We start from the raw sequence: 13607 nt of genomic DNA on the forward strand, positions 1-13607 counted from the left end.
CTAACTTCAGTATGGTTACCTAAAGGAATGAGAGCATTTACAACATTTCCATATTTTCTGTTCTTGAAGAGGAAAATGTCTGCGTTTTTGGTCCAAAGGGACAATGAAATGAGGGGAGGATGAAATAAATATCTAAATGCTTGCAGTTTCACAGACATACTGATTTCTGTTGCTTGGAGTCTTAAGTATATAATTGCACTCAGTTTCAACTAAATTAATTTCTTATAGATAATTATTCATACTTACATAACAGATTGTAAATAGTTTTCTTCTAAATTTTATTTAGGGGAGATCTCATTTGGTTACAGACACTCCTGAGTCAGCCTGGCTCAATAGCCTGCATCTCAAAGGATGGGAAGGAATAAATAATGATGGGATATAAAAGCATTGAATATGAGAATGCTTTTGTGCACATATCTTTTCTTCATACCATAGCATTTTCAAATGCTTGTCAAACGTGCCAACTTCTACCCGTTTTGATAAAATCTTCTCTTTTTGGCTTGTAGCAGTTCTCTTCCTCAAATAGAAGGAGACTTTTGTGATTGTCTTAAAATTTTACTTGTAATGCCTGGAAAACTTTAAAACTAATTATTTCTAGTAATTTCTTGCTATTACAAAACTAACTTCAGGGGCACTGAAGGAAGAGCAGGTATGCCAATGAGAATTCTTATTGTTTCAGCTTTCTCAAGCCAAGGCTGGAAAGCTAAATCCACATGTCCACGTAGAGTATGAATGGAATCTTCGGCAGGAAGAAATTGATGAAAGTGATGATGACTTAGATGATAAGGTAAGCATGAAGTCCTTGTGTAGCCTTCAAACAAAATGTAAACTCCACATGCGTATTAATTTCTTTTTCTTGTATCAAAAATAGCAGGGAGAGAGCTAGTTTCAAGTTCTGTTTGAAGACTGACAAAGTGCTTTTTGAATACACTTTTTTTAACCTAGTTATTACAGAATGGAGTTTCAGAAGTTCTACTTCAATGAGACATACATGATGATACAAATCGGTAAATATAGATTACTTGTGGTCATTTTTTTCTTTACTGAATTCTTGGCTTTGCATTTCTAGCTGAAGGAAATCCAGAGATAACATACTCAGTTCTTTCGTAGTTTAATTAAAATCCTAGTTATCAAATTAGTAACTTGATGTATTTTTCCAGAACTATGCTGTGCATTTTATTCCCGATTGAAAAAGAGGTAATGGAAAGGCAAAACTTGAGGGCATAGAATAATTGTCATTTGAGATGATGTGAAAACTTAGCTTCAGTGCCCTACTTTAGCAAGTGAGATAATTTTTCTGTGCTGTCTTTCTGTAGTAAATGGAAAAACACACCTCGTATTTTCCATGAGTGCTGTAGAAAGAAATGTGGTCAGCTTTATTATCTGTGACATTTAGGACTGAAAAATCTGGAATCCCAAATAATTTACATATCCTCAAGGACCGTAGAGAACAAAATGATTATCAGTGCAAGGAACCTCAGGAGAATATGTAATACTATATTGGACGTAATAAAGCCTGCCTGATCCAGAACTACAATGAGACAGATTGTGTAGCTCTACTTGTAGCTATTATATGCATTTAAAAGATGAGCTGTATCACTGAATGTGTTGTAGGTTCAGTAAACAAACCTGATACGTCAGAAGTGGTTAGTTAATTTTTAGTACTTATTAATGAGGTATTTTGATCTTTGAAGGCATCTTGTTTAAGTGCTATTTGAACTGAAAAATTGCCCTTAGTTTCTGAAAACTTCCAGGTTTTGGTTTATACTATTTTTGTATATTGTATATCTATTACTTTAAAAATGAATCCAACTATGTGAGTATACTGACTTGATGATACAGTCTTTAATTTTCAGTTACAGAGGAGAGGTTTGGTCCTGAGCAGGAGAGGAATGAGGTTATTTTGTATGCTTGTGTTTAGTAGAATATGTTCTATTTTATTCTTTCCCAACCGTATGAACTATATCTAGTGTTTAGACAGCCATATAATACATGTCCTTCTATTCACAGCCTAGTCCTATAAAAAAAGAAAGATCTCCAAGACCCCAAAGTTTTTGTCACTCTTCAAGTATTTCCCCCCAAGACAAAATGACTCTTCCTGGATTTAGCACTCCTAGAGACAAACAGAGACTCTCCTACGGAGCTTTTACCAATCAGATTTTTGCTTCTACAAGCACAGATTCACCCACTTCTCCAACTGCAGATGCTCCTCCTCTTCCTCCTCGAAATGCTGGCAAAGGTAAGTCTGTTTTGAAACTAAGGTGCAAGCGGTAATTTTTCTCAATTATCCTTTCTTTCAAGTGTATTATATTTAAGATGTAACATAGTTTTCTTACTATACTGATGTTTTAATGTGGTCCAATGCATGTTCTCATAATTAGAAGAAAAGAAACAAAGAGTGGGTGCTTTGTAACAGGTTTTCATTCATAACAGTATATGAGAACTGATTACAAATTATAAAATAAAACCGACAAAAGTTGATTCATTTTACGCAGAAATTTCTCCAAAATGTAAGCAGAATCTTTTAAATCAGTTTTCATTGCAAATCCATGAATCTTTTAGAAGATTGTTGCTGGTATGTAATGCTGTAGGATGACGTGTAGTGTCTGCCAGAGGGCCAAAAAGCATTGAAGAAAAGGAGATGCAAGATAGCATTGGTGCACAGAGAAAGGCCGGGCAATTGATGTCATTTACTTGGACATGTGCAAGGCCTTTGACATGGTCCTGCACTACGTCCTTATCTCTAAATTGAGGAGATGGATTTCAAGACTGAACTGTTAGGTGTTTAAGGAATTGGTTGGAGGATGATAGCCAGAGAGTTGTTGTCAGTGACTCTGTGTCCAGGTGGAGGCTGGTCACGAGTGGTGTCCCCCACAGGGTTGGGACCAGTGCTCTTTAACATCTTTATCAGTGACATAGACAGTGGGATTGTATGTACCTTCAGCAAGTTTGCTGATGACACCAAGCTGAGTGGTACAGATGACAGAATAGAAGGGAGAGATACCAGGCAGAGAGACCTGGATACTCAAAAAGTGGGCATGTGAGAATCAAATGAAGTTTAACAAGGCCAAGTGCAAGGTGTTGTACTGGGGTCAAGGCAATCCCAGATTTGAATACAGACTGGGAGAAGAACTCACTGAGAACAGCCTTTCAGAGAAGGACTTGAGGATGTGTGCTTGCAGCCCAGATGACCAATGGTATCCTGGGCTGCTTCAAAAGAGGGGTGGACAGCAGAGAGAGGGAGGTGATTGTTTTGAACTGCTCTGCACTTGTGAAGCTCCATCTGGAGTACTGTGCCCAGGCCTGAGGCCTCCAGTACAGGAAAGATGCAGAGCTGTTGGGGTGGCTCCAGAGGAGGGCCATGAAGATGGTCAGAGGGCTGAAGCATCCCTCCTGTGAAGAAATGTTGAGGGAGGTGGGCTTGTTTAGCTTGGAAGAGAAGGCTTTGGGGAGATCTCATTGCAGCTTTCCAGTACTTGAAGTACTCCAGTACTTACAGACAGGGAGGGCATCGACTTTTTATGTGGTCTCCTAGTGATAGGATAACAGGGAATGGCTTTAAACTGAAAGACAGGGGATTTAGGTTAGATGTTAGGAGGAATTTTTTTTTACTCAGAGGGTGGCGAGGCACTGGCACAGGTTTCCCAGAGAGGCTTTGAGGCTCCTTGTCTCTGGAGGCATCCAAATCCATGTTCGGATGGGACCCTGGGCTGCCTGACTTCGTGATTGGCAAACCTGCCCATGGCAGGGGGATTAGAACTAGATGATCTTTAAGGTCCCCTCCAACCTAAGCCATTCTGTGATTCTGTGATATGATTCAAGAAGACTCCCTCTCCTTGCAGTCACTGTGTGGATAAAGAAAAAAATACCAGAATGACCTGGGAAGAGCTAAGCAGGTTGGTATGAAAGTTTGTTCCCTCTCTACATCAAGACATTCCTTTTTCATCTTGATGAGCGCTTTAGAAGTGTGAATGATGTCAGAGAAAAAATACTGTTTAAAAAAAAATACAAAAAAATACACTCTATTGCCAGATACTTAATGAGTGACATATTGAGAAGCTAAACGAAATGTCACCCATTCTTCCCTGAGAGAAACAACAGTTATGGTCTTGTAGAATTACCTCTAAGGAAAATATGTGCTACAAGTTGATGGATTTGGAAATATATGTTCATTCAATAATTTTTTATTCTGTGACTAAAAACACTTTTGGTAGTGCTTGAAAGGGAAGTGAACTGCTTTTACAAGGCTTTATTTTGCAGCTGTAACGGACAATGGCTCTGTAATCTGGATATAAGCTTTGAAATTAGAGGACGTACATGTGAAGTGAAACCTGTTGCTGTAATACAATGTCTGCAAATCTAACTTGAGAACGACAAAAAAAAAATGCATTTCTTCATTTTTTCCCTCAACTTAATTTAGGAATAACCTAATTGTGAAAAAATTATTTGTTATGAAGGCTACCATGTAGTTCAATGCTTTAACGGTTGTAAGTTCTTGTTTAATTTCTTCAACTTGTGATCGACTTCGTTGTTAGAAATAATGGTGAAGAGCTCTCAATAAGACATAAGGGTTAAAAGGGATGGAACAGAATCTGTTGACATCAGGTGTCTGCTTTTACACAATGCAGGTGCTGTGTTTAAGAACTACTGTTCCATTGTCTGTTTTTGCTGTGTACTGGCAACTTCAGAATCCCTTAACTCTTAGTTAAAAATGCTTGTTTTCCTCCAAAAGACAAAGCAGTTTGGCCAGAGTATACTTTCTTCGTAAGATTTCACGATCTGAGCTTGGTTGTACCAGTTTAATTTGGATTTCACTTGTACTGCTTGTGACTTCACTCTGTTGACCTTCCTGTTGGCATCTGAGATAGACTAAATTTTCTTTTCTTTCTGTATGGTTCTATATTTTGGATTTAGGGCAAGTTGATGTTGTTAACACTGACAATTCAGGTGTTGCGTAAGAGCAGGGCTTACTCTGAGTTAGGGATTTTCTACCTTCGCAAGTTCATTTTGGTAGCTATCTATATGATTTAAATTTTTGTACAAACATAGCAGAGTATTTTGCGATATCGCTTCTGTATTAGAAGAGTTATGGACAAGATGGGGACTGACTTTACGTGGTTTGATAGTGATAGGACAAGGAAAAACTGCTTGCTTCTACAACAGAAGAGATTTATGTTACATGTTAGGAGCAAATTATTTACTCAGAGAACAATTAGGCACAGGGACAGGTTGCCGTTCTATGATTCTGTGACTAGATTTCCTAGTTTGATAACCGTTACTTTAAAAAATGCCTGAGCCAAGATGATTTATCTTTTGGGTTTATTTATCTTCTTAAAGCAGTGAGCCAGAATAATTAATTTGTTACATCGTAAGCGTTTGGTATCAGGTCTCAAGTGAAGGTTCCTCCAGCAATGGTGTTAAAGGTGTACCTACCCACCTGCTTATCTTCTGAAAAGGCAGATGAGCGAGCCTGAGCTGATAATGGATGTGGGTTCAATATTATGACAGTGTATTGTACTCTAAAGCAACTCATTTGTGGACACGTTACTTGTCACCCCTGGATTTAGTTAATTCTAACAGAATAGAGTGCAGAGTGACTACAATCACTGCATAAGCTGCCATGGCTGTGCCTCTTCCAGCAGTTTATCTAACATTATTCGGGTTCAGCTTGTTAGTCCAGTCTTTGGAGTTTAACAGCCTGAAAATCATATTTTTCATTTAACTCTCCAGTTTACATCTGTTTTATGTCTTTAAGTAGTTATATGACTAAACAGTATAAAGACTTGCACAAACTTAATTGCAAATCCAAAGTGAGGGCTAGATTTGTGGAAGGATTAGGCAATCTAAACCAGGATTCCTTAATTTTAAGTGAAAGTTAATTATCTTCAGTGATCCTGCCTGTTATTCTCATAGGGGATAAATATGGTGGTCAAGGGTCAATTGCATGTTGAAAGTTAAGTTTAGATCTTTACTAATTAAAAGCTTGCAAGTTTTCTGCTAACAGCTCTAAGTATAAATGCAGAGAACCAGAGGACTCCTTCATCGCAGTTCCTTCCATTGCAGCTGCAGATACCAGGTTGGTCCAGCCTTGACAGTTGGACTGGGTGATCTTGTAGGTCTTTTCCTACCTTGGTGATTCTATGATTCTGTGTCAGATAATCTGCTGTGTTACTTGATCAAACTCCATTTCTACACAAAATAGCTAACTTTCCTTTACTCGTGACTTCTGAAAGTGGTCAGACTGCATTGCTCACAGGATCAGAAATCTTCCAAAGTCCAATAAATTGCTTTGTTCATGTAACATCAGCATTCAGTGATTTTTTTTTTTTTTTTCCTGCCATTGGTCCCTGTATCTAGGTGCTACCTGGAGAGCAATCATGTAGGTCTTTTTTCTTAACTACACAAAATAAACCTTTATTTTTTTAATGGAGTATTTTAATTTTGCGTCACTCAAGTTTCTTTTCATTGTACTAACCCTTCTTGGTACTTTGCTGTTTAAATCACCTTTCTGGCATACATGTAACTGGAAGTTCAAGAAGGTTTCTTAGTCTGGAATTTTAACACTGTGTATAATCTTGTGTTCTCACTTCAGCCTTCGAGGTCATCCACTTTCTTCTGTTTATTTTGTATGCTGTTAGGATTCTACAGCTCTCTTGCGTATACTTAGACTTGTTTTTTTTTTTTACATATTCTTATAAATTTGGTGCATATTTTAGTAAACAATGCTATTAATCTCAGTCCAGCTCTGTATGTTATGGTGCTGTAATAGGAAGAGGAGGGTAGCTGACAACCATTAGTTTTCATGTAGTTATATTTGTGCTACAACCCAAACTGCATAATTGCTTAATATGAATATTGGCACTTTTTTTCAAACAGGGTTTTTTTTAGCAGTAATTATGGAATGTTCTTTATATGCTAATATTGATTCAGTTTGTTTTCCTAGCTTTCTTATGTGGAATGACTGATCAGCTTCTTTGATTATGGTTTTATTTTCAGTACCAAAGATGTATTCTCTACAGTAATGAAGTACAAAATGAAGATGGCTTTTGGTAGTATCTGCAGAAAGTGTCATCATTATAAGTGGGAAAAATAGCAGTAACTTTTGTTAATGAAAATATTATTTTTAATATAAACTTACTTTCCTTTGCAGTACCTGTTCTACCATTAACTGGAATACTGGTTCTTCCATATCTCTCATTAAGTGGTAAAAAATACATACAAATGTGAGGTTTTTACACTATAAAACCACGATTTAAGTGGATGGGAACAGCTTTGCATGTTTTCTTCACTAGTACACAAATTAATATACTAACTGCACAAAAGCCAAAATGCAGAAAATGCACTGTTAATTGCAGATATTTTCTAGTTATTTACCATAGTACTGTAAGTTTGAGATGATTAGGTCTGCTCATACATGAAATTGTGATTTTTACAGTGAGTAAAAGTGATGAAAGGTGGAAATAGCTTGTATTTTGTATAGAAAGCATCTGTTGCCCAGCTAAATAAAGAAAAAAGAGCCCAATGGATGCAGAGTTCAATGTTAAGGTGTTTTTGGGTTGTTTTTTTCTATGCTTATTTGAGGGGGGGAGGGGAATGTTCTTCCTAAAATGTGAAATTCATAATGATGTGATAAAACAACATTAAGATGACTGTGGCGAAGAAATGGCTGACTGACTTGCTGCCTGGTTAGAATTGCACAAGACTTTTGATCTAGAAAACTGCTCTGATTATTACTAGAAATACCTACCTAGATTTGTATATCGAAAGAAAAGAAAGTAGCAGTTTTTTGAGACTTCACGTAATACAGAGTATTTTAGAATAATTTTACCAGCGACTAATACAGCATCAGATCTTTATATTGTTTCATCAGTTGTTTGTGTGGACTGATTCAAATTTTAGAACATTTCCCACGTTTACTCTGTTCAGTCATGTGACTTACACCTTTCTCCGAAAAGATGCTTTGAAGTTTTCCCTTATTTGCTGTTTATTTGAAAGTAAATTTTGTGTTTCAGCCATCCAATCTAGTACATGCCTTATAAGCTGTTCTTTATTCATTCCATTTAAGTGCCTTTGAAATTAATGCAGGAATGTGTGCCAGGAGTCAGAAAACCTGCATTGTTTTTAATACCTTGTTGCCTTTTCCCTGTAATTGCAGTACACCATGTGAGCTCTTCAATTCTATGAGGAAATAATGCTTTTAAACTCCGTTGTGTGGAGACATACTACTGGTATATGAAGTATGAAATACTTCATTATGATCATAGAACTTAGTAGGATTAAAAACTCTGTAGAGAAGAAATCTCTCTTCTGTTAGCAGTAAGAAGCACAAGTTCTACTTATTTCTGAAGTTTGATTAGCAGCAAGTGTAAATAGTATTTTATATTTCCAACACTTCAAGCAAAGTTGGTGTTATTTGCAACTCGTGGGGAGGGGAAGGCTGTGCTGGTGAGGCTGTAGTGCAGTTCACCCACAGGGCACTAGGTGGTGGCACACCAGAATCCATGGGCCGTTGCCACTTGCAGACATTTCAAAGTGTGGAATATACTATCGAGTACGTCTGATCCATTCTGACATACCAGTTATGTTTTCTACATTCTTTTAAAATGATGTTATTATTAAGATTGTATTTCTACTTCTTTTAGTAGGATCATAGATTCGTAGAATTGCTCAGGTTGGAAAAGACCTTAAAGATTATCAAGTCCAACCGCAAATACCAGTAGGCTGTGCTGCTATTCAACAGGGCCTGGTCGGGCTGGGTAGAGAGGAACATATTAAGGTTGAACAAAAGCAAATGTTGAATCCTGCACCTCGGAATAACCACAGCCATCAGTACAGATTAGGGTATGTGCTGCTGGAGAGGAGCTCTGTGTTCTTCTGGACAGCAGGTTGGCCCTGAGCCAGTAGTGTGCCCTGGTGGCCAAGAAAGCCAATGGTATTTGAGAGTGTATTAAAAAGAGCGTGGCCACCAAGTTGAGGGAGGTTCTCCTCCCCCTCTAGTCCGCCCTGCTGAGGTCACATCTGGAATAATGTGTCCATTTTGGGTTCATCAGTTCAAGAAAGACTGGGTACTTCTGTAAAAAGTCCAGCGGACGGCGACAGAGGTAAAGGGGCTGGAGCGTCTCTATTATGAGGAAAGCTGAGTTACCCGGATCTGTTTGGCCTGAGGAAAAGAAGGCTGGGAGGGCATCTGATCAATGTTCGTAAACATCTGAAGTGCGGGAGGCAATGGGATGAGGCCAGACTCTTCAGTGGTGTGTAGTGATAGAACAAAGAGCTACGGCCAAAACTGGAACGTGGGAACTTACACACAAATATGCAGAGGAACTTCTTTACAGTGAGTGTAATGTAGCACTGTAACTGGCTGCCTAGAGAAGTTGTGGAGTCTCCATTGGAGATATTCAAGACCTGCCTGGCCGCCTTCCTATGCAACCTACTATAGGGAACCTGCTTTAGTAGGGGATTTAGATGCAGTCATCTCTAGAGATCCCTCCCAACCCCTGTGATTAATAATTTGATTCACAAATAATGGAAAGCCAAGATCTAAATTTTTGCTGGCGTTGTGATTGAGGGATTCTGCTAAGTGACAAAAAGCCTTGAATCTGGAAGAGATGAGACTGATGGCTAGCTCCCTACAGGCAGTCTGATTAATCTTTTCTTTTGGGTGAAGAGGAGAGGTCATCACCTTAGAATGTTTGGCAAATGCGTGCATGTTTATGTGTAACTGAATCTTTTTTTTTTTTTTTTTTTTTTTTTCAATGTTCAGTATTTCACCTAAGGAACTTTAGCAAAGACTCTTCTTTACCAATTTTCATGCTTCTATGATATGTATTTGGGAAGGCATGCAGAATTAAGTACTTTTCTATCTAGAAGAAAGCAACAAGGAATTAAACCTTTTCAAGATGCAGATTTTGTTCTGTTTGCAGGTTAGGGTACATGCTGATTAACGAAATGAAATCTTGTCTTCAATTCCATTCAAATAAGCTGTGTTTCCAGAAATAGTATATTCTGTAGTGCTACAAAATAGTTGATGTTAGAAATGAAATTTCAGGTATAAATAAACTTTGCTTTTAAAACTGTATGGTTAGTGTTCTTCATTTATCCAGCCTGTGATGGCAAAGCTCTCTTACATTCAAAACTTAATGTAAGATCGTGAGTGCGGTAAGATGTTGCCAGATGAGGAGATTAAAAGATGAATGAACTTTAGCCTAATCTAAACTAACATAAAATTAATTTAAATAAGTCTCACAAATCATTTACTTTGGCAGTAATGGTGGCTGACTCAAGCAGTTGTCTCCTCACTGCATGCTTGTGTGCAGCACTGCCTGCTTTCTTAACTTCCTGCAATGACATTTGGGAAGGTGAATGATGAAGTTGATAGGGAAAACTCATTTTCCCCTGTGGTAACTGTTCCTTTTAACCAGCATTTGTTCCCATGTTCTGTAAAGTACGTGTTGTGTTGAACGATGCCTGTGCCAACGTTGATTCAGGGGAAATACAGGGTTTAGGATAAAGGTGACTGCAGAAACTGCTAGAAGCACTTCAAATAATCTCAGACAGATAAAGGGCCTGTCTAATGTTTATTTTATATATGCAGCATACACAATTTGCATTGCTGTACAGATGTGTATTCTGGTGTATTTAGATGAAAATTGAAATGGAAAGTAACTATGGAAAATTTTCCGTAGTTTATTTCCAAAACACAAAGCAAAGAAAATATGGAGATATGTGTTTCTACAACCCCTTCCAATTTACTAACAGAATTGATATAGCATAGAGGAAAACAAACCCAAAAAACAGCCGTGTAATTGAACGTCTGGAAAGCTATTTCATTCAGATGTGAAATAGTGATTAAAAACCCAACTGCTAAATGTTACTTAAAATTAAGATTTCTTTTTAAACACCTAAAATTAAAAATCCTGGAGTGATTAATCCTGTATTTTTAAACGGTATGTGTGTCATCCTATTGTCAAGCTGCTTATAATCCCACAGCTGAACAGGTTAAAAATGTGGTGAACATGTTGTTTAATTCCAACAGTGTTTTGGCATGGCTTGTCTTTTGATTTTTTTCACTGCACTTCACTGTGGTCTGACTGTGATTTCTTTTTTTTTTTTTTTTTTTTTTGTGCTGCTTTGCCATTGATGCACATGTATTTGTAAGAAGGTTGTTTGTTATCTTGCAGGCCCACCTTCAACCCTCCCTCTAAGCACTCAACCCTCTAGTGGCAGCTCCACTCTTTCCAAGAAGAGACCACCTCCCCCACCCCCAGGACACAAAAGAACCCTCTCTGACCCACCAAGCCCACTACCTCACGGACCCCAGAATAAGGGCCCAGTTCCTTGGGGTGAGTTTTTAAGACAAAAGGGCAGGGGCAAACCTTAATGATGATATATATAATATATATATAAAATCTTTTGTTTCTTTTACCTGCTGCTTGCTTTCCTGCAGCTTGATGTGATGTCAACTTAGAGAAATCAACAGTCTGTCTCTGTCACTGTAGCTTCCAGGTTTCTATGTCTCACTTGAGAAAACTGAAAATATTCCACACTTCCCTGGGCTCCTGTTCAGTTTCTCTGCCACCTCCCTCTCTCTGCCCTAGCTTCCCAGACTGCTTCACCCTCATTTGCTGCATCCTCCCTGCATCTTTTCCCTCAGCCCTGCTGCTGTTCTGAGCAGTTCACTGATCTGGATGGATCTTGGTTTGGGGCAGATGTGCCTCAGTGAGTGTGTGCAGTTCTCCCAGAACTGCTCATCTCCTTGGGCTCTGCTCCAAATTTCCCCTCTGAAGTACTCACAGCTGACTGGTGGGATGTGTTGTCTTTATGTTTTCAAGTTGTGCGATGGTATCTGTGCGCATGCAAGGACTGATAGGTTTGCATCCTTATATCAGCAGAAGTTATAAAGAAACAGTGCTTTATTTTATTTTTATTTTTTTTAACAGGATACCTTTCTGACAGAAGCTTGTTAGGAAATATTTTCTGTTCTACCCAAATCCTTCCTTTTTGCATCCATCTCTTCTCTATGCATGTAACTTCTCCCTGCAGCTGTGAATCTTGGGCCCTTGTAACTTTCTGTAATTCTAGTTATGTTGGCAGAATTTTCCTAAATCCATAAACTGGAGTCTAATACTTACACATAGGGGTCATCCATATAATGGTTATATCTTAAGGCTATTTTCTTTTTGTTCTAATGTAGACATAACATAGGAGATCAAGCCTAAAAGCACTTTTTCCCCCAGCAAGTTCAGTTATGTGTTAAGTCACGTAGTGCACATGTGTAGAATGTGTGATTTGATAAAGTGCATGATTTGAAAAGAATGGAGTTGAATGTGTAGCCTTTTTCTCAAGAAATTTCAGTTACCTACTTTTTCAGATACATGGGAAGAAATGTTTCCTACAACAGTTCTGTACTGCTGCAGAGGCAGTAAAAACATTGGACTTCAAAGTTTTTTTTTTTTGTTTTTCTAACTGTTAAGTCCAAATCAGCACCTAAAATACTATGATAGATATTATATAATGTGACTCTAGCAGAACGAAAGGTGTGGTGGAAGCTGAGAAGTTTGTGGCAGCTGTTCTTTGAAAATCCTGTATAACAGTTAAAGGACAGGATGGTGCAAGTGTCGAGCTACCTTGTGCTGAGTTTTCAAACAGAACGATCTTCAGCTTGTATGTAAGCAAATTATTACTTACATATGTTTTAGAAATGTCTTTTATATTATTTTGGATTTCCATGGCAACCATGAGATTTTCCTTTCATGCACAGGACCTACATGGGAAAGGTCTATTGTCTGTTTCAGTCTTAATTTTATTTTTCTACTTTTCCATTTTTTTCATACAAAAGTATTTTAGGAAGGCTCAGTATTAGCCTTCTCTGCTGTTTCATTTAGACTTCAGCACAAAGAATGATATCTAGCAAGATATGTTATTCTTTTGTTTAGGAAGCATTTTGCATGCTTGAATCATTAAATGTCACTTCAGTAAATTTTATCTCTGAGATGGATATAATGTTTATGAGTTTGATTCTAAGACTGTTGATGAGCTAGGGAAGAGGGAATGATCAAGGCCCTAAAAGAGGAATTAACTGATAGGTGAAAATATTCTTTTGGTGTTGGGTTGGCAGTCGGACGAGATGATCTTAGGGATCTTTTTCAACCTCCACGATTCCACGAAGGAGTTCAGAATCACTTGGGTTTGCATTTTGATACCTTTTTATAAAGTTGAATATACCTAGGCTCTTGTGTTTACCAGAAGTTAATGTTTATGGTAACTTTATGGTAACAAGGCTTGAAGAATAGCCTTTGCTGATTTAATGACTGTTCAATAAAATAGCAGCGCTCAAAAACTTGAATTTGTTTTATTCGCAAAAATAATTACTTAGAAACATACTTGTTGTGTTACAAGGCGCATCTACCATAAATACCTTCAGACACTTGCCTGCAGTATCTCCCATTCAGAGTAAATTGAAACACTATATTCAAAACAAGTGCCCTGCAGCAGAAACTCAGCAATGTAATTCAGTCTTCCCTTGCCAGCAGATGTGAACTACCAGTGAATTCTGAAACGTGTTATATGAAAGGTCAGGTTGGATTATTATGGTCCCTGTGGCTTTT

At 37.9% G+C, this 13607-nt stretch overlaps 1 protein-coding gene across 3 annotated transcripts in view; it reads left to right on the forward strand.

The window, feature by feature from the left end:
• ASAP1 (ArfGAP with SH3 domain, ankyrin repeat and PH domain 1) overlaps positions 1–13607 on the forward strand; it is a gene marked incomplete at both ends in the record, with an annotated part of 116959 nt that overhangs the window by 92919 nt on the left and 10433 nt on the right. For 2 of the 3 annotated variants that reach the window (XM_079533674.1, XM_079533675.1), the window contains 3 exons: positions 680–787; positions 2011–2239; positions 11181–11342. In XM_079533674.1, coding sequence (XP_079389800.1) covers positions 680–787; positions 2011–2239; positions 11181–11342 — 499 coding nt within the window. The remainder of the gene's footprint in view (positions 1–679; positions 788–2010; positions 2240–11180; positions 11343–13607) is intronic. The other variant, XM_079533676.1, reaches the window with a different exon arrangement.

This window comes from Tetrao urogallus (assembly GCF_951394365.1).
Source record: "Tetrao urogallus genome assembly, chromosome: 3".
NCBI classification, from domain to species: domain Eukaryota; kingdom Metazoa; phylum Chordata; class Aves; order Galliformes; family Phasianidae; genus Tetrao; species Tetrao urogallus.